The sequence below is a fragment of the Esox lucius genome, chromosome 6, assembly GCF_011004845.1.
Source record: "Esox lucius isolate fEsoLuc1 chromosome 6, fEsoLuc1.pri, whole genome shotgun sequence".
NCBI classification, from domain to species: Eukaryota; Metazoa; Chordata; class Actinopteri; order Esociformes; family Esocidae; genus Esox; species Esox lucius.
The window spans coordinates 8,701,071-8,727,461 of NC_047574.1; the positions used below are offsets into that span (position 1 = coordinate 8,701,071).

The 26,391-nt window shown below is 39.5% G+C and overlaps 1 protein-coding gene across 6 annotated transcripts; it reads right to left on the reverse strand.

Annotated features, from left to right (window-relative positions):
- Nucleotides 1-183: 183 nt before the first annotated feature.
- rufy2 (RUN and FYVE domain containing 2) lies at nucleotides 184-17,558 on the reverse strand. Of its 6 annotated transcripts, none has more exons than XM_010888916.5 (19): nucleotides 17,341-17,558; nucleotides 15,974-16,099; nucleotides 11,364-11,537; nucleotides 11,007-11,124; nucleotides 8,592-8,693; nucleotides 8,208-8,331; nucleotides 7,782-7,846; nucleotides 7,540-7,605; nucleotides 7,240-7,309; nucleotides 7,032-7,133; nucleotides 6,530-6,646; nucleotides 5,131-5,298; nucleotides 4,924-5,021; nucleotides 3,522-3,641; nucleotides 3,292-3,421; nucleotides 3,107-3,201; nucleotides 2,806-2,854; nucleotides 2,599-2,679; nucleotides 184-1,882 (listed from the first exon to the last, which is right to left on the reverse strand). In XM_010888916.5, the coding sequence occupies exons 2-19, from the start codon at nucleotides 16,047-16,049 to the stop codon at nucleotides 1,739-1,741; spliced, it is 1,899 nt and encodes a 632-aa protein (XP_010887218.2). In that variant the 5' UTR covers nucleotides 16,050-16,099; nucleotides 17,341-17,558; the 3' UTR covers nucleotides 184-1,738. The 6 variants fall into 6 exon arrangements, with proteins under 6 accessions (XP_010887218.2, XP_010887217.2, XP_010887216.2 ...); XM_010888915.5 differs by having other exon boundaries at nucleotides 7,540-7,608; XM_010888914.4 differs by lacking the exons at nucleotides 15,974-16,099; nucleotides 17,341-17,558 and adding an exon at nucleotides 14,912-15,445.
- Between the last annotated feature and the right edge of the window lie 8,833 nt (nucleotides 17,559-26,391).

Consider the following 26,391-nt stretch of genomic DNA (forward strand, 5'->3'; position numbering starts at 1 on the left):
ATCAAAAACTATAAAAGGTCAAAAATATTCTGGGGAGGGAATTGTGAAGTCTACCTTCAATCCACTAATCATAAATCAATATATCTGCAATTTATTTCCAAGACTTGCAATCAATGTTCTGCAAAGTAACTAGCATCTAATGAATAGGAGTATTGAAAATGAAGTTAGCACACACTCAGCATGTGAGGGGTTACCACATTTCATTTTAATGGAAATTATGCATTGTAAACATTTATTTTGCTGATTGAATACAAAACACATTGACAGCAAGTGTATGTGGTTACACAAATTAATGCACATTGCATCTTATATTCTACCACTTTGTGAGACAGGTTTTCAAACTTGTGAGCTAAGACTCACAAAAATTCAGGAACAAAAACCCCTCTGAAAAACCCGTTTCCACTTTACAAAAGATTGGCATGGTTCCAAACAAAACGTTTGCTATGTTAGCAAGTTTACATAAGTTAATAATTTATTACACCAACTTTCAGTCAGTAATTGTAATTACAACATATACATTTTGTGTGCCGTTTTCATTTAGTTTCAAGCTTCTCAACCACTGAAAGCAGCATTGTGTACATTAGTGCTCATGATGAACATAATTCTGAAAAGTGCCTGCCTTCTACCATGCAGAAACCAACCTGGGAGGGGTACTCGTTCACTATTTTGTCATAGAGGCACGTGTGAATTACAACCGTTAAAGGACAAATTCACTTTTAACCAAATCTATTTGATGGAAAGGGCATGTCAAGGGAAGTAAGAGACTCATCTAGATGACATAACAGGAGACTGGTGGAAGCATTCCCCATCCACAGTGACTGTACATTCATTATTATTTTCTTTATTTCAAGATTTGGTTGGTTTGGGCTACTGCACCTTTAAACTAGTAAGAATAATTTTGCTGCAACCTACTAAACCGCACACAACCAATAAATACAGATTATTTGGTTTTCAGGTAAACCAGCAAGGCTCACACTATTTTCATTCATAAATTGCCAAGCTACAGAACATTTACCAACAAATAGAAACTGCAGTGGAGTCTTTTGTTATTCAAATGTGCACATGGATTTGTCATTCCTAACTGTCTGCAACGTTATATTCCATTGATCCTTACTCTTGAGTACCTGTCAGTGGAGTCGAGAGGATGCTTACGGCTAAATAAATCGGCCAACATTGCAGAGAGTGTTGGGATACTTCTATAACATGCCATCTACATCAACTGTGTGGGGAAAAAAGTTTACCTGTCCATTCAAGTGAAATAACATGTCTCAGTTAAAATGAGATCCAATGCCTCCTCCCCATCAGAACAGGCTCAGCCAGTATAACGATGTAGAAACACGTTACATGGTCTCTAATCAATTTATTCCTACCGCAGATTTGGAATGAAATGTTAAGCTACCCACATGGTTTTCATTCCATTGTAAATGGAGACTTCCCAACAACATTAAGCTGTGATTACACTAGCAGCACAATTCTTTTTTTTTCTTAATATAACTGGTCGCATCATACCGATCTAATTGGTCAAAGACCAATTAAAAAAATATTGAAATTGAGTTGCCTGACTTAACAAATTCTTAGTGTCACAGAAGTTTTAGATATTGACTAAAACCTGATATACAATGGGAGACACCTGGGAGAATGTAAACGTTTGACACCTGATAACAGTCAAGGGTTTCCTGCTAGTTTGGGGGGGGGGGGGGGGGATGTAAAGCAGCGGATGGGCTTGACAGCAGACATCTCATGTGGCATTTGAGGAGCAGCGTTGGAGAAGAAGGGCGTGGCACGTATCACAGACTCTGACAGGTTTGGGTGAGGCTGGGAGGGGCAGCTCGTTGTCAGAGCAAGCATTGCAGAAGATCTCTCCGCAGTTTCTACAATGGTGCTAGAGAAATTGAGACATGGAAAACAAAATCAGCCTCTCTGTATGTGGAAAAGCTGGTTAACATGAATTGCCTTAATTGTTGAACTGGAATATTTTGAATGCTGGTTCAGCGATGTCCCAATATGCAGTGCCTGTCTAAACGATTCAGACCCCTGACCAATATATGCATGGCATGGAAGAAGTCGAACTTGTATTAAAGAATTACAAATGGTGTATTTACATTTTTAAAAACTCAATCATTGTAAGGTGACATTGGTTTTATGTTAAGTATTTCTAAGTCGCTGTAGTAGTGGAATTGAGTACACCTCAATCTTTTTTTGTATTCAAGCATTCCATAACCCTCTTTCTGTTTACGAGATCCAATTTAGCCCTGTGCTTGGAATCTTTGTCCTGCTCAAAGTGTTATGCAGAGCTCTTGGTTGACAGGTGCACCATTTACTCCTCTCTCAGAGGTGGAGGCGAAAGGTAAGCTAAAGTTTCTCTCTGTGAACAGAGGGCTTCCATAGCACAGGGGTTGAATACTTAGGCAAGTAACATTTCAGTATTTCTCATATTTCCTAATATAAAACCAATGTCACCTTACAATAATTGATTTTGACTTTCAGTGTTTTAAAATATCTGGCCACAAAATGTAATTGTACCATCTCCAATTCAAAAATGAGAAGGGTCAGAATAATTTTGCAAGGAAATTATAGACAATAGACTTTTTCCCTTACCTTTCTCCTTGAAATGGAGAACTCTTTCTCGCACAGTTTACAGTGGGTAGCTTCTTTGTCTTTCAGCCAGACCTGCCCTCCCTGGAATATTAGATTTTTTAGATAGGAATATTGAACAGCACTGGCAAAGGTCACTACACGCATTAAGTACATTTTTTTTTATTTTCGAATTTTGATTTAAATGTTATATTTACTAGGGACCCTTACCTGGAGTGCTTTGTTTGCCTCTTTAATGTCTTCAATTTTAAGTTTTGATCTGCATTAAGAATAATAAAAATGTCTGGCATCAGTTTACATCCTTTGCATCTCTTCATTCATGCCTTAAATGACTTGAGTCTTAAATGGAACAGCAGGTGCACAAACTAAAGGCAGAGAGTCAAAAATGGGTATAATGGATGTGATTTATAGTCCCTCATCCCCAACATGAAAGCATGTCACTCGTTACACTTTCAAAGAAAATCTGTATCCAATAAAAACAACTAATTCGTTTTTTAAAATAGACAAGTACTCGCTAAGTTTGCAGCCCAGCTCCTCCAGGGCTTTTTCCTGTTCTTCACAAATCCCCTTTAGCTGGCTATTCTCATCCTGAAGCCTGTGGAACTCCTGTATAAAAACATGTCAAATACATCAATCCACAGTGTAAATTCTGTAACATTTAAAAAAAAAAAAAAAGCCCATGAGGAACCCACAAACCTTCTTAAGTCCATTTATTTGCTGGGCTTCAGCACTGAGCTGAGCAACGATGTCTCGTTCCCTGTCCAGGTCGTTCTGCAAGGTCTGCCGCCATTCTTTCTCAATCTTTAGGTCTGTCTCCAGCTGCAACCTATAACCAGAACATAATCCTGGATTACAGATGGTCTTAATCAAATTTTTGGTGCAGGGAGAAAAAAAAACTAAACGTACATTACCGCATGTAGACTTACATTTGCTTTTCTCTTTGGGCAATCTGCTTTTGGAGACTGTCGGCTTTGTTGGCAAAGTCCTGCTTGAATTTGCGTGCTCCATCTTCTGCGGTCCAGCGGTCTCGTTCTGCCTCCTGTAATCTGGTGTAATTCAAATCAACTGGGTAAAACTAAGGCTCCAATTGCAAGAAAAAAAAGGGTGCAGGGGTTTTGGATGCAATGGGACAAACTGGCGAAAGAAAGAGGGAAGGCCAAACACCTACAGGCAAGCCATTTGGAAGAGAAGATGGCCAGACAGGGCAAGGAAAGTTGAACATTTCTATGAAACCTCAGACAGCAGAACAGTCGGTGTTCACTACACTAAAGACAAATGCTGACTTTTATCATTTAGCAGGTGCTCTTATTCAGGGCGACATAGTAAGTAGCCAAGAATTCAAAAATGTTCACGCCACGAAAACTTCAAAACATCAAATTTTATTGTTTCATGTGATAAGACTATTGTTATACTTTTGAATGACTAATGAGTAAAGTATTTGCTCTTACAGATATGTTTGAATTAGTTATTACAGTGCCACACTCATTGGATGCAGTACTACGAAAGCTTCCTTTTGTGAAAGAAGCTTGTCTTAACATTAGACATACAAAAACCAATGAACAAGTTTTTCAAGAACAGTCAACCCATTACCTAACAATACTGCATATGAACAAATCCCCTGCTTAGTGTGTGCCAAGAGTTAGTTATTGTGTTTAAATGCTCAGAAAGAGATGTCTTTAACAAGCTTGTATTGATGCTCTGTGTCTGTGCTGGCACATTTCACAAATGACATAGCGAGGGTGCGCGTCTGGCTTAGCAAATCTTTATCACTATTGAAATCAAGTAGGTAAAATATGGGGGCAAAAAATAATTCGGGATGAAAGAAGTGATTTAAAAAAAATTTAAAGTATGAGGGTAAAAGATGGAAACAATAAATGCAAGGAAAACAGAAAGGGAAAGAGGATGTCAATATCAGTGAATTTCATTTTTTTTTAAAGCCTTAAGAAACTGTTAAGCAAAGCATTCTCATAAAAAATATCACAAAGAATATGGCAATTAAACCAATGGAAGATAAAGGGGAGGGATGGTCCATGTTGACTGAGACATGACAAAGCTATGGTCACATCACAACCAGCCAAGTCAATACTCCGAAATGATTTGTGAATACGGTGACACGTACATTCATTACAACACACCTACATGCAAAAAGAGAAAATACTTTGCATGCCGCAATAAAATAAAGCCGACATTATAGGCCAGTTTTCTACACACAGATTCAAAACCTCCATTGGAATTACAGTGCCAGGATTATTTTGTGTCCGGAAAACCGGCCCACAAATATCCACCGCAAATTATTTAAGGGGGGGCTCTTTAAGTCAACTCCCTTACCTTTGTTCCAGTTGTTTCATGGTTGCTGTGATTTGATTGGTCTTCTCTTCCAAACGAGTGATCATGTCATTCTTCTGTTTCATGCCATCATCAGAAGTCTGTTTGACAACACGGGATACCGATTAGATCAGGAAAAGAACCTGATATAATAATCGAACAAAAGCACCAACAAAATGTGCCTTACAAAAAAATAAGCCTCCACAGCACCTGCATTTTTGAGTACATCTCCACGTTGATGGCCTTGACTTCATCCAGCTGGTGGCGCAGGCCAATTAGTGTGTCCTGCTTCTCGTGGATGTCCTTCTCCAACAGTTTCATGGCCAGATCCATCTCCTGCTTCATGCTCACCTGCACTACCAGCTCATTCTCCACATCCTACAGAGCACAAGGAGAGCACGTTGTCAGTCAACTGAAATCCAGCCAGACTGTAAACTACTGATGCACCGCAGATGCTGATGACATTCACATATTAGTCATTTTGCTGGCATTCTTATTTAAAGGGACCACCAATTTCTGCATTTCCTCTAAGACGGCTGGGTTGGAATTCAATTGTGCACATGCTATTGCCTTAAACATGTAGCCAAACTGTGTTTATGGGTATGTACATAGTTTGGCGCTGGCTTCCCCTGAGGGGGTCAATGGACAAAGCTAGTTGAAATTGCTAAACAAAGGATTATTCCATTCATCCATACCATAAGTGGATTTCATTTACTATTGGTAAGCCTAGTGCATTTTTTTTATTTGCAGTTAGCTGATCAAAGTTGAAATGGATGAAAATAACTAATTATACAAATTTGTCACAGCATAAGACGCATAGAAAGATGATTTGAAGCAATGTAAATAAAAAATAATCACAATTTGGTGAATGCAGAAACAAAAGTGCCAATGTAGAATACTGTGATTTAACAATGAGGTCAAATGTGTTTTCTTATGTCTCTGTTGTGTGATGAACTTGAGATCCATATTTTTTGGGAACGGCAGTACTGCCTACTCTGCCTCTGAGCTCATCGCATATTAGTAATGTACACAAAGTTGCTCAGTTAGTATTTGTGTGAAAAGTTCCATGAAAGAGTATTAAATCATTTCAAAATGTATCAGTGAAACAAATATTTTCACTAACAAAATAAGACAAAGCTTCTAAGTCAAATGTCAAACATGAGTCTTCACTATTATCTGGTATTTTGTAACCACATATTTGCAGATTGACTGGTTTTGTCTTGACTAGTTATAGCTAGCTGGCTAATGGTGTTGTTAAAAATTATGCATTACTATTAAACAGTAGCAGCTTTTTGTTTCTTTTTAACTCTAGTTTCTGAAGCGTGAGAATAATATGAAACGAGGATGATTAGGTACGCTTTTGATTGTGAGTGAATTTGCTGACACCCAGAACTCCTGAAGCAAATAGGTAAAGTCCTGCAGCTTTAAGGAACGGTTTCCCAGACTTTTGCAGAATCAGTCACCTTCATCTACCAGCCTCTCTACTTCGGGGAGTGCAGTGTTTAAACACTCAGCCTTAGTTGGTTGAGTATGTCATTATTTATGGCACTTGAAGTACTTTGAGATTACATGGTTCATTATCTAGGAGATATGCTGTGTGATAATTAACCTGGCGTAGTTGACACTCCTCCCTGAGCTGTCTCCTGGCCTCGTTGTACATCTCATCCAGGCCCTGTCTCGACTGCTTATAGGTGTCCAGCTCCACATCCACATCCACCTGGGTCACCTGACCGTAACACATTAACAGAGTAGTCATCCATTGATTAGACCACACCCACATTCCCTGGACCCCAACCACACTCCCTAGACCAGTGGTTCCCAACTACGGTCCTCAAGTACCCCCAACAGTACACATTTTCATTGTAGCCCAAGCCAAGCTGTTGGGGGTACTCGAGGACCGGAGTTGGGAACCACTGCCCTAGACCACACCCACATTCTCTGGACCCCAACCATATTCCCTAGACCACACCCAAATACCCTGGACCCCAACCACATTCCCTAGATCACACCCACATTCTCTAGACCCCAACCGCATGTGGAATATGCTTTGTTTTCTCCTTTTTTAGGTTTGATTAACCCAGACACATAGCAGGCTATACAAAAAGGCATACCTCAAGTTGCTGTTGAGCTTTCATGAGAATGATAGTGTTCTCATTTCTAAGCTGATGGTTCTCCTCTTGTAGTTTGATTATGTTATTTTTTGCAATCGCCAACTGAAATAAAAAATTCAGACACCAAATCAGATGTAAAAAAAACCAACCAAAAAACTGTGAATGTTTGGGAATGTTATAAGAGTACTAATAAGAAACTTTGCAGTACCTCCTCAATAAGTTTAGAGTTTGATTTCTCCAAGTTATCCACTCTCCCTTGTAAGCCATGTACTGAAGAACTGTTATGGGAAAGAAGTGCTAATTTAGTGCCATTTTATATTTAGTCTCGCCAACAGTCATTTTGGAAAAAGTACATTGCTTCTGTTGAGGTTATGCAATGAACATAAGACAATACGAGGTATCTGTGCTTGCACAACCGATGCCAGGGACCTTGCTGATAAGAGCTGTATAAGCTTTAACACACGGTTGGCTAACTACCATGACACAGTAAAGTTAAAAACATTCATACTTAAGCTGCCTGTTAAGTTCTTCAACGTAGTTCTTCTGGTCCAAAATGGCTGCTATTTGACCATTTCTACTGAGAGAAAAAACAGAAATACATAATATATCAGTAAATGAGTTTCAAAAGTAAGTTCATAGAATTTTCGATATGCTAGTACCTTTCTCCACTTATGCAAGGATAAAGTCCATTAGTAAATGTTTCAATAGATATATATCACCTAATAAAATTGACAAGAATATCTACTTTACCTTTCCTCACTTCTGTAGTCATCAATATCATTTTTCAAGTACATGGAGAAGTCAATAACCCCAACCTGAGAAATGTAAAACATCAAATAAACCAGTATGCACATTTCAGCATAGCCTGTATGACTGGTACATTACTTCTAAAGTTGGCATGGAAAGAAATGACTATGACTATCCTATAACAGAACAGATTAGAAGCTGAACAGTTTGTAGGTGTCACTGATTTGATTCCACTTTGGTCTGTTGGTTTGAGATTAGTACTGTCCATGAGGAGAAAGAAACCTTTATGCTATCATGGGGAGTTTCAGAACAAAGACTGAAGTGTGTGCATTTGTGCCTTTCTCTCTGTGTGTGTGTGTGTTTTGTGTGTACGCGCGCGCGAGAGAGAGACACAAGTGTGTTTTCTCTGTGTTTGTGTGTGAGACTCACCTGTGTATCTAGATCCTCACCCTTGACACACAGATTGGCATCAATCACATTGAGTCCCACCAGCAGGCCTACAATGACCGCCCCCTCCTCCTCTACCATCACAGAGGAATTCTCATAGAAATCACTGTGGCCACAAAACACACTGAATATCAAGATCAAATACAAAAATACTATTACTTCTTATTAGAAAAGTCTGACTTTATAGACATTGTACGACACACTGGCACCCCTTTCTGGCCACTAATAAGGTGTTTGTGTCTAGCTTGCTGAGAGGTTTATTGTAAAACACCTCCTTGGGGTTCACTTGGCCAAAGAAGTTTATAAGGAGTTCAAGCAAAGTATGAAACATTGGATCTGAGTGGAGACTGGGGGCACTTCCTCTACCTCAGCAGGTCCTTTCTGGTGATCAGAACACGGAGATAATCTGCCAACCTCTTCTGCATCAGGGCCAGACGCAGCCACGCCCGTGCTCTGCCCAGCGGGGTCCTACAACAGCACACAGACTACCGTTATTAGCAAAGCAGTGCATATTCAGTAATTGTGATACATACATCTGGTCATTTAGCTGATGCTCTTACAGAAGTAGAGACGGTCGCCACAGATAAACCTGGCTCCCAAAGGAAGACACGCTACCCACCCAATGCATGCAACACAAAATTAAGACAACACAAAGTCAACTACACTTCCTAAAGTCACGTGATAACCACAGCAAAATCATTCTAAAAAAAATAAAACATTCGAAATAAAAACATACGTCTAAAAGCTCCACTACCTCTTAGGTGAGAGGCCAGTGTGCAGTCTGCAGAATATGAGACAGCATGCCACATGAAACGTGCAACGAGTGGGCCACAGACCAGACACCCCAATGGGAGGTAATATACAACATGTAAAGTTATGTAAAAATACTATACAACATGTATAGCACATTATAAAGTCTCTAATCACTATTCTTAATTCTGTACATTTTGCGTTTGCCCTCTGTGCGTGATTGTTGTAATAATGCTTTGGAAATGGAAACAAATGTTTGTCATGCCAGTAAAGCTCCTTTCAATTTAACTGACAGTACTGAGTGCATATATTTACTTTGTAGGGCCCCCCACATAGTTTGAAATGAATATACAACCCTGGCATTGACGTTAGATGTGGCATGTATGATTAATGATCAACATGTGACACACACACAGGAACATGTGTCGTCTTGCTTTCCAAGGTTATAGAACAGACATCTTTTCCTTTATATGGTGTTCTATTCACAATCTAATCCTGAATTCTGGTTCATCAGAGTTTGCCTTAAACATTAAACGCAAGTTGAACAGAAAACATGAACTGAAAGTACAGCAATACAAACACTTCTCTGTTTTGGCTCAAGTTTCTCTTCAGCATATGACTGAACTGGGATATATATTTAGCCCTAGAGCCTTTACTAGACGTTGTGTGAACACTATTTGTATTAATGGCCCAGACAAAGCAATGTTCATGGGTCATGAAACAGAAAAGTTTTGCCAAAGTGGCGGACTTAAGTAGAGCGTAAAGTCTGTCATGACTAACAATGAAAAAAACCACTACATACAGTAGTGCCCAAAAGTTTGCAAACCCTTGGAGAATTGGTAATAAATATACCATTTATAAATAAAACATGAGTGAGCATGCAAAACATATGTATTTTATTTCTTATGGGATTCACATTCAGCTGTAGGTCATAACAGAATGGCACAATCATAAAACAAAACATGGCAACAAAGAAAAAAATGAACTGACCCTGTTCTAAAGTCTGCACACTCTTAAATCTTAATACTGTGTATTGCCCCCTTTAGTATCAATGACAGCATGCAGTATTTTGTAATAGTTGTCTATGAGGCCCCAAATTCTTGCAGGTGGTATAGCTACTCATTCGTCTTGGTAAAATGCCTCCAGGTCATACAAAGTCTTTGGTCGTCTTAAATTAACCGCACATTTGAGATCTCCCCAGAGTGGCTCGATGATAATAAGTCAGGAAACTGTGATGGCCACTCTAGAACCTTCACCTTTTTCTGCTGTAAACTGGAGGGTCAACTTGGTCTTGTGCTTTGGGTTGTTGTGCTGGAAAGTCCAAGAGCGTCCCACAGCTTTCATGCAGGAGAATGCAATTTGTCTGCCAGTATTTTCTGATAACATGCTGCATTTATCTTGCCATACATTTTCACAAGATTCCCCGGGCTTTTAGAGTTCACACACCCCCAAAACATCAGTGAGCCACCACCATGCTTCACAGTGGAGATGGTTTTCTGTTCACTATAGGCCTTGTTGACCCCTCTCCAGACATAGAGCTTATGGTATTGACCATTTTGGTCTCGTCACTCCAAGTTACAGTGTGCCAGAGGCTGTGAGGCGTGTCAAGGTGTTGTCGGGCATATTGTAACCATTTTTGTTTTGTGGCATTGGCACCGTAAAGGCAACTCGACCATTTTGTTCAAGTATAGTCATATTGTGCTCCTTGAAACAACCACACCATCTTTTTCCAGAGCATTTATTTTTCCTGTATTTCTCCTGAGGTTACCTGTGGGTTACTCTTTGTGTCCAAAACAATTCTGATGGCAGTTTTGGCTGAAATGTAAACTTTTGATCAGGGCCATTTGGGTGATTTCTGTTATTATTATTATGATTTAAAAAGGAGCCAAACAACTGTGATAATAAATGGTTTCATATGACCACTTAAATACACTTATTTTCAAAATCAATGCCAAAATCTCCCAATTTCTGCCAGGTTATGCAAACATATGAGCGCAACTGTACAAATAACTCTCTGTTCCTGCTACATACTTTAGTCCTGGTAAGTCCCTGACGCTGGCCGCAATCTCTCCTGCCTCAGGACACAGCTTCTCCACCATCTCCAGAGGACCCCATAGTGACTTATTGTACCCAAGAAAGGATTTCTTCACTAGGGATGAAAAAAAACTTGGGTCATTGAGCTTCGTTTCACAGGCAATGTTATGCAACCAACAACACAGTCAAAATCATAATGTTTTATGCATATGTTACCCTGCATTATCCCTAATGCCCGCCATTGGAAGGGCTAGCTGGAATATGCAAATGTAAAATAAACCTGACCAATTATCACACAATTAAATGTGTCCACAGGCACAGATTCGTTCGACAATCCCAATGACGTGTGAATACCTTTGAGGCCGTGTTTGAGGCAGTGCTCCATGACCACGAAGAACTGCTGAAGGGGGGGGTAGTCAGAGTCCAGGGTGCGTCCAAAACTGAGAGCCGACTCAATCAGGCCTTTAATGCTGAGCTTGGCCATGTTCAGAAGGTTGGCTCTCTCCATCGCCATTGGGTCCCGCAGGGCTAGGCAGGGGGGACAGGCAGAGACACATAATAGAGAGTGGTCTGTTGAAGCACCAACTACAGTAGAGTAGGTGATCAAAATCACATTACCATTACGCTTTCCATGGTAGCATGCACTTACGGTGGCGTTACAAAATGTTTTTTCGCCATAGTGTGTAGAAGTTGGATTTTTTATTTTATCAGGTCATCATCCAAAATGTTATCAGGTCATTATCCAAAACATAATTACAAGAAAGGGACACAGAGGGAACCTCAAAATTATAAACATATTACTTACAAACTTAAGTTATGCAACAACCATTAATACCCATTTAAAAAAGTCATTTCCACCCTATACTTAACCTAGAAGGAATAAGTGTAACCAAATATTTCCTGTAACCCTAACCCTAGTTTTTGACTATTCTCATCCAGTACTGTGGAGGAATTTTGGCTCACTCCGCTATACCTAGGTTACTGTACATCTCTGGGTTTGAACTTCTTGTTTCAAGTCCTGCCACAACTTCTCAATGAGGTTTAGGTCTAGACTTTGTCTGGGACATTCCAAAAGCTTTCATTTATCGTTCCTCAACCATTCTTATGTAAGATTCCTTGTTACACAGTGAAGGCCCGTCACAATGGAATGGTCCTGCTGTGCATCATTTTTTCCAAGTCTAGTAAAAGTAAATCTCTCTTTTGGAATGCCATGGTCTTAAAAGATGCAGCATACTATTTTGAAATGTAACCAAAATATAAAAATGACACACTTTAGAAAAATATGTATGCAGTGAATACATTGAATTACTAATGACTTACACAAATAGTTCACAGGTTTTTAATGCATATCATAACCATGTAGCATATGAATAGCTGAATATACTATAGCACACCAACCCAGTCAACAACAAAAGTATGTACCCCCTAAAAGCTTTTTTCACATTGTGTTGTTTGAATCTCTCCTATTAACACCACATATAGAACAATCTAAAAGGTGAAAAACTAAGCTTTGATACTAAACATAAAAATGAAAGTCAAGGGCGGATAGGTATAAACCGCCCTGAATGTTTGGTAGAACCAGTTTTAGCAACAAGTATAGCTGCTGGTGTTTAAGGAAGTGTCTCCAAGCTTTGCCCATCTGGCTCCTGAAATATTTGCCTGTTCTTTTGCTCAAGCTCTCTTAGGGTTTCCTATATTGGGTCATCTTGCCCTCAACCCTGAATAGTTTCCCAAGTCTCTCAATGAAACACCCCCCCACCACCATGCTATTATAGGGATAGTATTCTCTGGGAGATGAACTGTGTTGACTTTGAGCCACACATATGCTTTTTGCATTATGGCCAAAAACGAAATGTTGGTATTATCCAACCAGAGAAACCTTTACCATATCTTCGCTGTGTCTTCGCTTATGACAAAAACAAAATCGGATTTGATATGGTAGGTTTTCCCTAATAGTTCTCTCTGTACCACTCCTCAAAAACTCATCCTGGTTGTGGAACCATGTAGTTCCTTCGGATTTATCATTGGCCTCTTGGTAACTTCTCTGGCCACCAACCTCATCACACGGTTTCTACGTTTTTGTCGACTGCTCTAGGTAGACTTTTGACTGTGCAATATTTCCATTCTCCTATAATGGCTGTACAGGGCTCTGGGGGATGTTCAACATGTTGGTCTTTTTATTACCAAACCCTGACTGGCACTTTTTAAGAGCTTTCCCCTGGACTTGTTTTGAATGTTCCTTGGTCTTCATGTTTTGGTTCTTTGGATACGCTTTCTGACATACTCCGGAGTTTTCCAGAAACAGGCATGAAACATTTCTAAAAGGTTCTGATGGGAGAAAATAGTTTTCAAAGCACTGTGATTATAGCACATAGAAATGTATAGTGCCAACATATTGTCAATAAACAGCCAAGGATGCATCTCATATTTAATATCTCTCTTGTAAACTGTGTTGTGCAGACATAATATTGTATGTATGTACAGCATTGTGAAAATAAAAGAAAATTCAGATCAACAATGCGTGATGAGCCTTTCATTACTACGTCTGATTAACGAGTGGAAAGCTTTGCCCTAAAACTGAGACTTTAGTAATGATCTGCTAAAGAGACTTGTCTCAATCAATTGTTGAAAGTCAGATGGCTGATTTTCAAAGATGTTTGGCAATACTGCTACAGAGGTAAAATACTTGACAACAGATATTACTGTTAGAATTAATTGAAGAAAACATTGTACATACAGCTTTATACCCTAAAAGACTTTGATAAGAATTGGCATTATGATAATTTGCTTTCACATACATCAATATGCATGACATATATAAGATGAAACTATCACAAAATCAGGGTATCACTGTGTGGCATAGTATATTATAATATAGTAATATATGTGAAGAAATTGATGACAGTCACTTTTTCCTAAAGATATTTACACAGTTAACAAAATGAAAAGGTGGTGCAAGCCTACATTAAACACAGACCATATTTGAAGTGGATCTAAAAATCCCCTATGGAAGAAATGAAGGGCGTGATAGGTCAAAGAACCGCTTTTCAAGTTTTGCCGCTAGGTGTTAAGGGGATTACGACGTACACTGTTTAAATCAAGAAAGTCAGACTTCCCTTATCAAGTTCACTGGGCCAACAAAACTAGGACTGGCTATACTGTCATGTGTATAGCCAGTCATGTGTATGGAATTGTTGAGAAAAGGGTTCGATTGGTCGCCCTAAAGAGATTATTTTAAATGACTTCCGTTGTCTTTAACACGGGTTCTAAAATACAATAGGCAAACTGTAGGCACATCTGTATCTTCAGAAGGACAGCTGCATACGGCAGGAGGCCTACAGTCTAAAAGCCTCAGTAATAGACTAGTGCACTACCCTATCCCCTCAATTTGAAGTCATGAATAAATCAGCTTAATCTGTTACAAAATTACACTCCATATTGAATGCGTTAATGATAAAATGTTGCTACTCTGCTTATGATCGGTAGTATGTCATTCTGTCGCAGCATTTTTCATCTGTTTTCATCACAAAATAAATCATTGTGCAATTCAATCTGTGCACCATGGCCTACTCACTCCAACTCCATAAGGGATGCAGCTTATTTGCACTATAGTAACTGCAGCAAGCATCTTGTTCTGGATCACGCTATTAACCTGGGTGTGGTTCTAGACAGCTATTGGTCAGTAGAAATTCCACGTTAATAACACGTGAAGCAATCGCAATTTGACAGTGAATAAAACGTAATTCAGACAATCGTTCAAACAGTGCCCACGGCTGATGCGCAAGCGCCTAATTGTTTTGCACGCTAATATATTGTATCTAGCTAGCATGCAGTCACAACAACCACGACTTATCAGAATGGTAAAAAAAACTGTGAGCTCATTACAACAAACAAAAAATTACCTTGGGCACTCCATTCGTTTACAAAAGATGTGGGTTCCGCTACCTTTGCCAAAACATGACTGCTGCTTCCTGAAAAAGTCTCCGATGCTTTCCTGGCTAGTGCGAAAATAGGCGCCTGCCATCTCCCGTCCCCAGCTCTCATTGTCGTGGACGTGGTACTAGCCTTTTCACCGGTATATTTTTCTTCCTGTAACCTAAGGATTCCGAATACTTGAGACTTCTCCTTATTGCTCTCTGTTTCAGCTAGTGCGAGGTCGTGCTCTGCAGGTGTCGCCATCGTCGAAATATCCTACGGTAATGGACAATTCACCTGGCGACCATTGTTGCAAAAATATCTGGGATAGCATTGATAAATGATCCAATGCCAACCCTATAATGCACATCACATTTCGTCTACATTCTATGTATGAACGCCGCTTTCACTTTTCATCGATGACAACTGATTCTCCCGTATTCGCCGTAGTGTGTAACGATTTGTTTACACCCCACCGACGCCGAATTTCACTCTCAGGTCCGTTAGGGGTGTTGTCAAAAACGCTCACAAGATACAAAAGCACTACGTAATAGAGTGCCATAATTCGGATTTTGCTACCCTCTACCGATGGGTGAAAGAACTAACAGTTTTTTGCATTTTGCTACCATCTACCGCTTTCTAAAATAAATCCAGTTGATTCCGCATACAGTTAAAACATATCAGAATACAATAGGTATTTTCTGTTACTTTTTTAAACAACTTGGATCTGAGAAAATAGTAATGTATAGCACGTGCATTTCTTAACAAGTTCACAGAATTGAAGTCGTAGCCACTTATGAATAACATAATTATATTAATGTACCCTGAAAATATAGTTAATTATTTGAGTAGGATTCCAGTTTTTATTAGTTGAGAACTGAGATAGTTCAATTTGATATGGTGATACTTCCTTCTGGTACACTTAACAGTAGCTAAGCAACATCAGCTGTCAGCCTGTTGTACTCCACATGTATGTCACCATATTACCAGCTAAATACCACCTGACTGAGAAGAAAATCCGCTCAGTGTCTCCTTTTAAGACAACTTACCTTGGCTGTATGCAAGTCGCTCCATACTCTCGCTATGAGTGATGCCCCAGCGATGTAGACTCTGAGGTGAGTACATGGTGAAGATCACGTCAGCCAAATACGATCCTAGACACGCCACTATTTAGTCTGCAATGGGGAGAGTAAAAAAGGATGGCAACCTTACAAAAACCAAACTAATTTACAAAAACCAAAACACAATCACACCGTGACCTAATAAATATTGTGAGAAATGTGTGATTGTGTCAACCAGTCAGGCCAATCAGTATGTAGGTCTTACACCTATTCTGATTAGGTTGCAAAATTCTGATAACTTCCCTTTTTCTCTCTTGGTTGAAAGGTACCAGATTTCCTGTTGAATCTATTCTGACTCCGGGAATGCTCTAACTGTGAACTTCGGACTACCCTACTCCTAAACCCTTACATTAAAACTTGCAAGCGCAAATGTTTTTTGGAGGATTTGCGATACTTCTATGGGTTCAAGCATCTGCAATAGCATGAACTCAATCTCCTTTAAACCAGAACTAAAGTCTTGCAGTACTGGCTAGTTGTTCACATAAGAGAAATGATCAATAGCATTATTCAAGACATTGGAACAAGGGGAACCAGAATGATGTGAACCAGAACGAGGTGTGCCACCCAAACTTTTTTCAAATAACCCTTCCCTCACCTTCTGAAATTCGAAAGAATCTAACATCTACTAAAACCTGATCTATTCAAACATCCAGCAACGATTCCCCCCAAAAGTGTAACTCATGTATTTTCCCTTGGCGCACGCATGCCATTCCATCAACATATCCAGTGGCAGCAGTTGGGTTTACATAAAACGGCCCACATAAGATTATGGCACACGGTGGAATGTGCTCTTTAGGATCCTTCGTTTCTGGAATCCAGTCCATAACACAGCAACTAATGACAACACACAGTGGAATGTGCTCTTTAGGATCCTTCGTTTCTGGAATCCAGTCCATAACACAGCAACTAATGACAACACACAGTGGAATGTGCTCTTTAGGATCCTTCGTTTCTGGAATCCAGTCCATAAAACAGCAACTAATGACAACACACAGTGGAACACTCTAATGCCTAGCAATACACTTACAACTGTGGTACATTTATTAACCAGGAATATGTGACTGACCCACGGTGCCCTCTTAAACACAATTCTTCTGTTTTCCTGTTAATTTGCCTGCTGTCATATGACTAACATCCTGCTGGACCCTCCCTGCTTGTGTCCAGTGTGCTCTTGTAGAACATTCATCTCTCTAATGGACGTTATACATTGATACTAAAACTAACCAGTCGACTGTCTCGACCCTGCCCCTAGATTCTACAGCTCTTCCAGTGACCATTAATTAGTGCTGACTTACCTCAGGCAGGGCAGCGACAGCACAGGCGGCACACTGCTTTGCCTTGGTTCAGCAGGGCTCAGACTGACTCAGTCACTCCAGACCTTGCCTGGCTGGGCTGGGGCCTAGTCTGTTGGGTGTGCTGCCTTGGTACCGAAGGGTGCCTCATCCCCTGTGGTCACAGGCAGGAGAGGGGATGGCGCTCAGTGGAACGAATCTGAGTCCATAGTACACAAGCGACAGGCAGCTGAGGAGAGGGGTCGATGAGGGCGGGGGAGGAGTCTCCCGCTGATGTGGGGGAGGGACAAGCCTGCATGTACCAGCCAATCCATGGCCTCCTGCAGTAAATGGAATGCAAAGGCGTTCAGGAAGTGGTTTGGTGAGTGACACATTTGAATAACTGAGTGCATGCAGTGGTTGATCAATAGATCTGCAGTAACCTCCATAATCATCGGTTGAAGCATTTTTCTTCCTTTGGTTCTATTCTCCGAAAGTTTGGATTTTAAATCAAACCATTACTGTGTTAACCATTACTAGGTTTAAGTATTTATTAGTAGTTTTTTCTTTGAGTGTATTTTAGTACATTTGGGAATGGTAACGCTTATACAGAGTCCATCTGTTTCAGGGCACACATTTTTTGGACAGATTAATATACCGTTCAAAGTAAGCACTTGTGTTTAGTAATCATGGTTTTACTACATAGAAGATGAACTGCTCATAAATTCAGTGGGTAATCCAACTGGTATTGGTAATAAAATGTCTTGTTTAATTTCCCATATGATGCTCTTTATTTTACCCAGAAGATGGCAGCAGCTCCAAGGCAAGAGACAAGGTTCCAACTCCCTTCATCTGTCTTTTTATTTTGGATTTGATAAAAGGACTGGATCGATTTCAGCTAGTATCATTGAACTGCCTGTGTCCATTTGCAGGTTGTTCACCTGAATTTAGAAAATTCAAATTATTTTAAAGAATACTATTATTTCCTCCATTAAGTAATCCCACAATGCAAACACAACTACATTTTCTAACCTGGACACAGAACATCATTCTTTGCCTGAAACAAGAAGAGATAAAGAATTTCTGAATTGCAGAAATCTGATGGAGCCTTATAGAGGTCACATTGTGATGGGTAACGGAAATGCCTCAAAATATTCCTCAAGATATTATGGTCACAAAATAGTTGCTCTCAGACCTAATCTTCAACCACCCTGCTACCGCACCAGCTTATAATCGAAAGGGCTTTCAGGTTCAGAGCTCTCATACATGCAAGACGAGACTTATGACAATGTTTGCTAAAGATGCGTTTATAGTTTTCAGCAGGCTCTCGTCTCCTCTCAAATAGGATCCCCGGGGAAACAATGATCTAAAGCAAGATCCCTACCATGTCACGTGAACATGAGGTATCCTGTCGTGTTTGTTTGTTTAGCGGCACAGCGCTATTGTCGTCTGGCCAGGTTGGTGACCGGTGGGTCATTTATCGGAAGACTTTCCACCACACGAGTGATCAATAAAGCCCTGTGTTGTGACCATGACATATACACACGTCAATACAGAGGCCATGGATCTGGGCCACGGAAGAGGAGGGCCGTGTGTCTGAGGAGAGGGGTAATACAATCATGGTGATTTAAAAGCAGGAAACTGTCACAACGGCACACGGGGCTTCACTGGTCGAAAAACCTGAGAATTGCTCTCATCGCTCTTGTTATAATAATATCTGAATTGCTCTCATCTTTCGTGTTACATCTCATCTTCCTTGTTATGTTGACATACGAAAGATGAGAGCAATTCAGAGATCTTTCAACCGCTCCCTGTGTGGGGCCCGGAGGCCTGGTAATTGGGTCAGTATATAACGGTAACAATCTACAATTCGTTAAACAAGACATAGTGTCTAGTTTTTAACGCAACCGGTCGCTATTTGATAACTCACCACCGTGCCCACAGAAACAAAGTGCTGAAGGTCCTTCTCCAGACGATACCCTTGACAGTCAAATAAGGTCTTGTTTTTACAGTCTTTTACAGTAAGTGTGCCATTGGTGAGGCTCAGTTGGGCTGACATTTGGTATTTCAACACACACCAATACTTATCCTGAGCTAGATAATGTCTGTTAACTACCTGTCTTGAGTATTTCCCTCGTAACTTTTTTTTAACCTACATCTGTTGGTTTCAACTGCACCCAGGAGTGTGGGAAGCTCTGTCTTTAGCTCAACCACAAATGAGCTGTCACAGAAAATGAATAGAGAGGGTCAGTCCAGTAATCTGTGCATTAGCACATTAAAGGTGTCTTTCTGGGATTCAACTGCTGACGCCCATCTGTGTATTGAAGATGCTGCAAGCAAACTTCTGTTCTGTTGGCCAGTTAGTCTACTGTATGGGATGTCCCCCAGTCCCCCGATAGACTCAAAAGTCCATAAGGTGGACACAAACATGGATTCAAGTCAGGCCTACTGGTGTCAAAATGGTCATACTTGAAATAAAGTATCGTAAGAAAACTTTATAGTGATAGCGACAGTACTTAGTGACAGTGATACTACTTGAGTAAAACTATTTCAAATATTCATATCAAAAAGTGATTTCTTCAATTAATCACACCAAATGGCACATTTTCTTTTCTTTATAATCCTTAAGATGACATTTTCAAGGAAGTGTGTGTTCAGTGAGTCCACCAGATCAGAGGCTATGGGGAGGTCAAACCACATACTGCGTTGCAAAGCATTCAAAAGGTATCAAATAATTGTGTTTTTTTGTAAGAAGTATGTTTTCTAATCTAAATAATTTAAGTAATACTTTTTATGGTCAAGGTAAATGGCCTTTTCACTGCCCTTTGAATGAAATACAATTGATTTAGTTTGGTTTGGAAAGCATTGCATTGATCTTACACAAAAGGACATCAATCGGTGTAGCAACTCTATTGTTTAAGTCTATATTTCTTTCTACTGAAAGGACAAATAAGACTTTTCCATTTTTGTTGTTAAATGAACTGGCATCACAGCTGTGTATTGGAAATGCTAACATCGGTATTTCAATAAGTATGAGTATAGACGATTATGCTCAGACAAAAACACGAAACGCCTTGTGGCATGAGGTCCCAAAGAGTTTAGTTATTTCATTTCTGGGCACACTCTCATTCTCTATAAATATGGAAAGGTCACCGAGCAGTAATTGGTCTTTAGATAGACAGATTTGGGTTTGTATATTCAATAGTGGAATTAGAGTGATGAAAGTAATCCAGCATTTCTCTCCTGTCGGGCATGATAATCTTGGGGCGATAAAAACAACTAATATTTGTAATGGGGATACAGTGTATTGACTGTTTTGAAATATAAATTAGTTATCTCCCCCCTCTGAAGCCTTGTTTATGCTGGCAGTTTGAAGTGCCTGAGACTATTGTTTATCCTTAGCTGATCATTATCATTTTTTCCCCTCTTCTGCAGTCTAAACAAGCAAAATCTATATGGAATACAAATCTGATTCCTGACCACGTGACTTTGGCAGTTATTGCTACATCTTATCAATTTTTATAGCTAATCTGTTAAAAGAACATGGTAATATTTAAATTTTTGCGAACACGTTTGAGTGTGCTAGCAAGACAAAACCTTGGCTAGCTTGTTAACTGTTGTAGGTGGCCTCAAGGGATTTGTTTTCTAAGTTTAGTTAAGTTCTAACTTTTATGGCAGGAATTTTTTATGTCACCTTAGCTTGATACATTACCTGTAAGAGGAAACAAAAGCACCACCTGTCCACAGTTGCACACTCTCTGTTCATTGCTATGACAATAAGTATCATAGCCATGTTAGCAAATGACTGCTGACTGACAAATCCACTCTGGTCACCAGTTACTGTCTGTTGTGCTCCAAAACAGATTTTAGCATTTCGGCCTGCAGTGCAGACAAAGCTTTAGAGTGTAGGCCAAGGTTAAGCAAGCTTTATGATAGGAAACACCATAAAAATGTATATGCAATTGATGGAGCTGCATTAGAAATTAGAGCACCATTCAAGGGCAATAGTTCTGATATTCACCACCATGGAAAGCAGTCGGTGCCTCTCTGATAAAGCAGCAGGGCCATTTGAATCTTACATTAGATACCCTACATAAGTGATTAAAATATCAGATTTTCATGTAGTCGCCCGGTATTTTCCCCTGTCCCAAGGGTTTAGGGTATTTACAGCATACACAAAAGAAGCTGATTAGCAGAACACTAACATAATATATATAAATACTAGAAACATTTCATAGAAGCTAACAATGCAAAAAAATAAATAATGAATGAACAAACAAACTAATTGCAAGTCAGTTATACTTCAAATATAGCTAAGGAGATCTGGCATCAGAGCGATTCCTGTGTTCTTTAAGGGCTAGAGATTTGCGTAAGTTCCCTGTACAGTGTGTCCCACCTTTCCTCCTTTCTGCTCTTTTGCCTTCCGAGGGGTCTGCTATTGTACGTACCATTGAGTAAGAGGAAACATAACAAAGGAACAATTTGCCTTACCAAACAAAGGTTATGTATACACAAAGAGATACCACAGAGCAAAGGCTGCATATGCATATATGAGTTACTTATCTCCGACAACATAATAAATAGGCACTAACATTCTCATGTCAAACGATACAGGACTACACTATGTCAACACAATGCAACAACTTAATAGTACTTATTTTAACGCAGTCAGTAACGCTGTATTCCATAGGCTTTGGTGTACACCTACTGATAATAAATAATTACACAGTCATACAAATGTTTTACTGTGTTCAATTTTACAAATGCATCTTTGGAGAAAAATAAATAAAAATACAAAATGTATTACATGTGTAATGTCGTAGGTATTTAATGTTAGATTAGTAACATATTGAATCAGTCATCTAGCTTTCTCCACCTTTACCCCTATGGTCTGTGTTCGAGGATGACGATGTCTCGTTTTATTGATCCTCAACTTGTAGCTCAGTCTTTTCTTTCATGGTAAGTGGAGCTAGCTGTGACTTAACCAAACTACTGGTAACTGTACTGCAAGGCAAGTGGACCGCTTGCGTCTTCATGTTGGCACTAACAGAAAAATATTATGAATCCCACCACTCAAGGTCATAAGAAAAAAACTGTTCAAACACTGCAGTTTGTCCTTTTCCTGTTATCAAGGCCTACTGTATCAGCTGAGTGCATTAGATAAATCCTTTTGTTCACCAGACTTGCAGAAAATTAAATAGAGAAGCGGCTCATAGTGATATTTTAAACGCTGTTGCTTTTTAATGAAAAGGTAAGGATGGATAATTTATGAATTTATTACAGAAAACAGCAGTTAATAAATACACAGATGATGGATGGGGCAGGAGAAATGTAACCAATCAGTGGGTCTAAGGACTCTCCATGGTATACAAAATGTAGTTTTTACCACGTTTTCTGGCTACAGTGTTTGCTTCACATTTATTATTTAGAAATAACTCAGTACAACAGGTATATACTTCTGATGGAAGACTTGGCTTTTTAATTACATTTAATAATGGTTGACCATCATTTTGGTGTAATATTTCTGTTTTGATTAAAAAAACTGAATGTAGTTAGAAGACTTTGCTTGTCAAGGTCATCATAGTCTCCACTGTTGTCAAAATGCAGACCTTACCACATTTGGCAGGGCTGTTAATCTCCCATTTGTGAAGGAAACAGAAGTGCTTTTACTCCAGGGTGACATTGGGGTAGCAAGAGGAGTGACTTAAGTCCACCTTAATTAAAATAGCAAGCTAGAGTGGGGACAGTCAGGGACTCCACCTACATTTTTTGTTTTTGATTAAAAAAAACAAAATAGCTTCTTAGCAAAGATTGACTGGGAGTGGTCTGACTGGGGAAGGGAAAACTAAAAAATTGCTGTTATAGTAGATTGTAACACAGTTTCTATTAGCAGGTCTATTAACTAATTTACCAAGTCATCAGGCACTGCTGAAATACATAAAAAACACTGGTCAGGAGACAGTCACATTGGACAAAGCAGAACCGGACAGATTAGACCTGGATATACCAGAAAGAGGTCTGTTTCCCCATCAATCCCATCCTCCTGTCAGACCCTTAGTGAGCTGTGTCAGGACCAACCATGTGGATTGAAATGGTGTTGATGCTCACATCCTGGTGTCTGGTTTGCCATGGAAAAGGCCACAACAGATCCTGTAGACAGGGCGTCGTTATTTATTATTATCCTGGGTAATTAGAATAGGACACTGGTTGGTAACCTTTTCAGAATACATTTGAAATGCCACATCTAGTGTGAACTTTGTTAGCATTATAAAGGGCCTAGACCAAAACAAAACAGAATCAGCCAAAGAAAACAAAAAGATCCCTTGGCAGCCAGATCCTTGAACATAAATGAACTGCTAAATGGCAAGTGCTTAAGTTATCATGACACGTGATTCCCTTTGATTTGTGTATCTTTATGCAGAGGTGATGAATGTTATGCAAACTATTGTATACATTTATGCATTAATCACTATTCGTTTTATAGTACCCATTTAAAAATTGCCAGAGATTATAATTTACAGTCCCTATTTTAGGGAGATATCACTTCTATTTATAGTCAATCAATTTCATGAGTAACACTTTATTTTGAGGGTCCCAAAAGTGTTTCTATAGATGCTCCACAGATTATCTGCTGACTACCGTTTACATTTTACCTATCTACTAACCCTAAACTTCATTATGTCCCTAAATTCTGTACCCTTATTCTAAACCTAACCCTGACTTTAGCAAGCAGTTGCTAATCAACATACAGTAATACTAGAATCAAACAAACTGTAGAATATCTACAGATGGAAATGGAGACTCAAAATAAAGTGTAACCACTGGATATTATTTTCAAAGACCTGATTATGTATTTATGGTACTATGACACACTCAGAACACTTTTATTCAAAATGTTTTGTCCTTTAAATAATGTATGTCCTATGAAAGCCCATCAGTGCTTTAGTGATTGTGGAAGTTGGGTCCTCCTGACACAAACAACGAATAGGAAAGCACAGTAGTCAAGATCTGGTGTATCCCACTGCACTACAGTACTTCTTACTAATGGATGAAGCTAGGGCTGGTTGCATTAGCTTGTGTGTGTGTGTGAGAGAAAGAGACAGTGGGTGGATTCAAGGGGAGACCATTCCCCACTTAAGAACCACTTAACTGCAGACAAAACTAGTCATTCGTTCTCACTGACTTTGCTTGTAACATGGAGAATAATGCATGAGAAGGTGTCATCCCCACCTCCTTGATTAGGTTGTCAACAACAATTAGAGTGGTGTGAAATATCATTGTTGTTTTGTTGTGCCTCAGCTGAGGAGGCTGGTTCAGTCCAGGAGGCACAAGGCACTGATTCTGACACTGAAATCTGATTCCCAAGGATTATCTGTCAATTGTGACAGCACATGGATGGCCGAAGGGCACATACACCTTTTAGCTGCTGGACATTTTACACCTTTTAGCTCCTGCACATACACCTTTTAGGTGCTGGACATTTTACACCTTTTAGCTGCTGCACATACACTTTTTAGCTGCTGGACATTTTACACCATTTAGCTGCTGCACATACACCTTTTAGCTGCTGGACATTTTACACCTTTTAGCTGCTGCACATACACCTTTTAGTTGCCGAAATGTGCCTGATTGAAATAGAACATCCCTAGACTCACCATGTGCAAATGCTGAGAGAGATAATTTATGAAATGAGGATGTATGTTTTTCACTTAAAATTGGTGTGGTTCAGTGTAGTTAAGGACACTATGATTAAATCACTCTGGGTCTTGAAATGCCAGAGATGGAGTTTGTCAAATGGTACCTTGTGTATACTGTATCTCAAACAGCGGGAATTTTGTAAAGTGTGGCAGTGTATTGCAATAAGTTTTAATGAGTACACCTCATGAGACAGGTGTAGCACCAACTAAAGAAATTAACGTGGTCTGTTAAAAAGTAATCCCATTCCAAGGATTAGGGAATAAACTGGAATGTGCAAACAATTTGTCAATTAATTCACTGAATTTATTGGGTTTGAAAATTGAATCAAATGGGCAAACAGATTTACTTCACATTGCAAAACTAATGTCTACACTATACAAGTCAAATGCGGCTTAGATTATCATGTATCCTTATATATTCTTTGAATTTTATTTAACCTTATAAATAAACCTTTTATTTTAGCATGTTGAGGCCAAAGGTCTCTTTTGGAAATGCCAGTGTCAACACAATTACTAAACAACCAAAAGTATGGGGAGCAACCCCCAAAACAGAACATAAACACATTTTTCATGGAAATAATCTTCTATCATCCATTTGAGTTGTGCCATAGAAGCACCAATTAATTCATGTGTGTCAGCAAAATTCTCCTCATGTGTCAGCAAAATTCTCCTCAGAGAGGAAGTTTGGTAGGACGGCCAACATTGTTGCAGTTATTCTTCTGTAACACACTTTCTTGTAGTCACTTATTTAGATACCGTAACAGAGAGGCATTGAGGTCTCCGTTAGGGGGCTGATCAGGCCCCACATTTCTTTGTGGCTTGATGCTATGCAGAGGTGACAGAAGAGCACACAAGGAAGGGCTAGGCCTACACAGTCACACTGGTTTGGGATAAAAGCATCACTAATTGTTGGAGGAAGCAAAGCTGTAAAAGGTGACATCCAATTCACCAACATGACCAAAACAGTGACAGGCTATCACACATTTGTAGATAAGTAACACATGTAAGTTGTCATAGAATTTCATTCCAAATGCTAAGTGTGAATGAAGGGTAAAAGAGGTAAAACAAAGTGAAAGGCAAGTAAGCAAATGAAAATGAGGACCTGAAAATCCCAAACATGCTCTAAATCAGTGACAGATTGGACAAATGTCAACAAGTACAAAAAGGGTCATGATTACAGTACATGGCGATGGCTCAGTCCAAAGTAGTGCATCTATAAAGAGAAACGTCAGTATTGTTCATCATGGAAAAAAATGGATCGACTAATAAGGGGTTTGTTTTATAAAGGTGTTTAAAAGAATTGAAGAGGGTAAAGTATATGCATGATGGCTGTAATGGATTTCTAATGGATTTTGAAATGGGGCTGGGAGCAAGTGGA

What these genes read in the sequence shown, in the direction of transcription:
- rufy2 (XM_020047497.2), bottom strand. Translation starts at nt 15,188, where the DNA reads ATGGCGACACCTGCAGAGCACGACCTCGCACTAGCTGAAACAGAGAGC. An exon ending in ACCAGAAAGGACCTGCTGAG is followed by an intron (nt 8,332 to 8,591) that starts GTAGAGGAAGTG and finishes TTGTGGCCACAG; the next exon opens with TGATTTCTATGAGAATTCCT. An exon ending in GTGAGGATCTAGATACACAG is followed by an intron (nt 7,847 to 8,207) that starts GTGAGTCTCACA and finishes TACATTTCTCAG; the next exon opens with GTTGGGGTTATTGACTTCTC.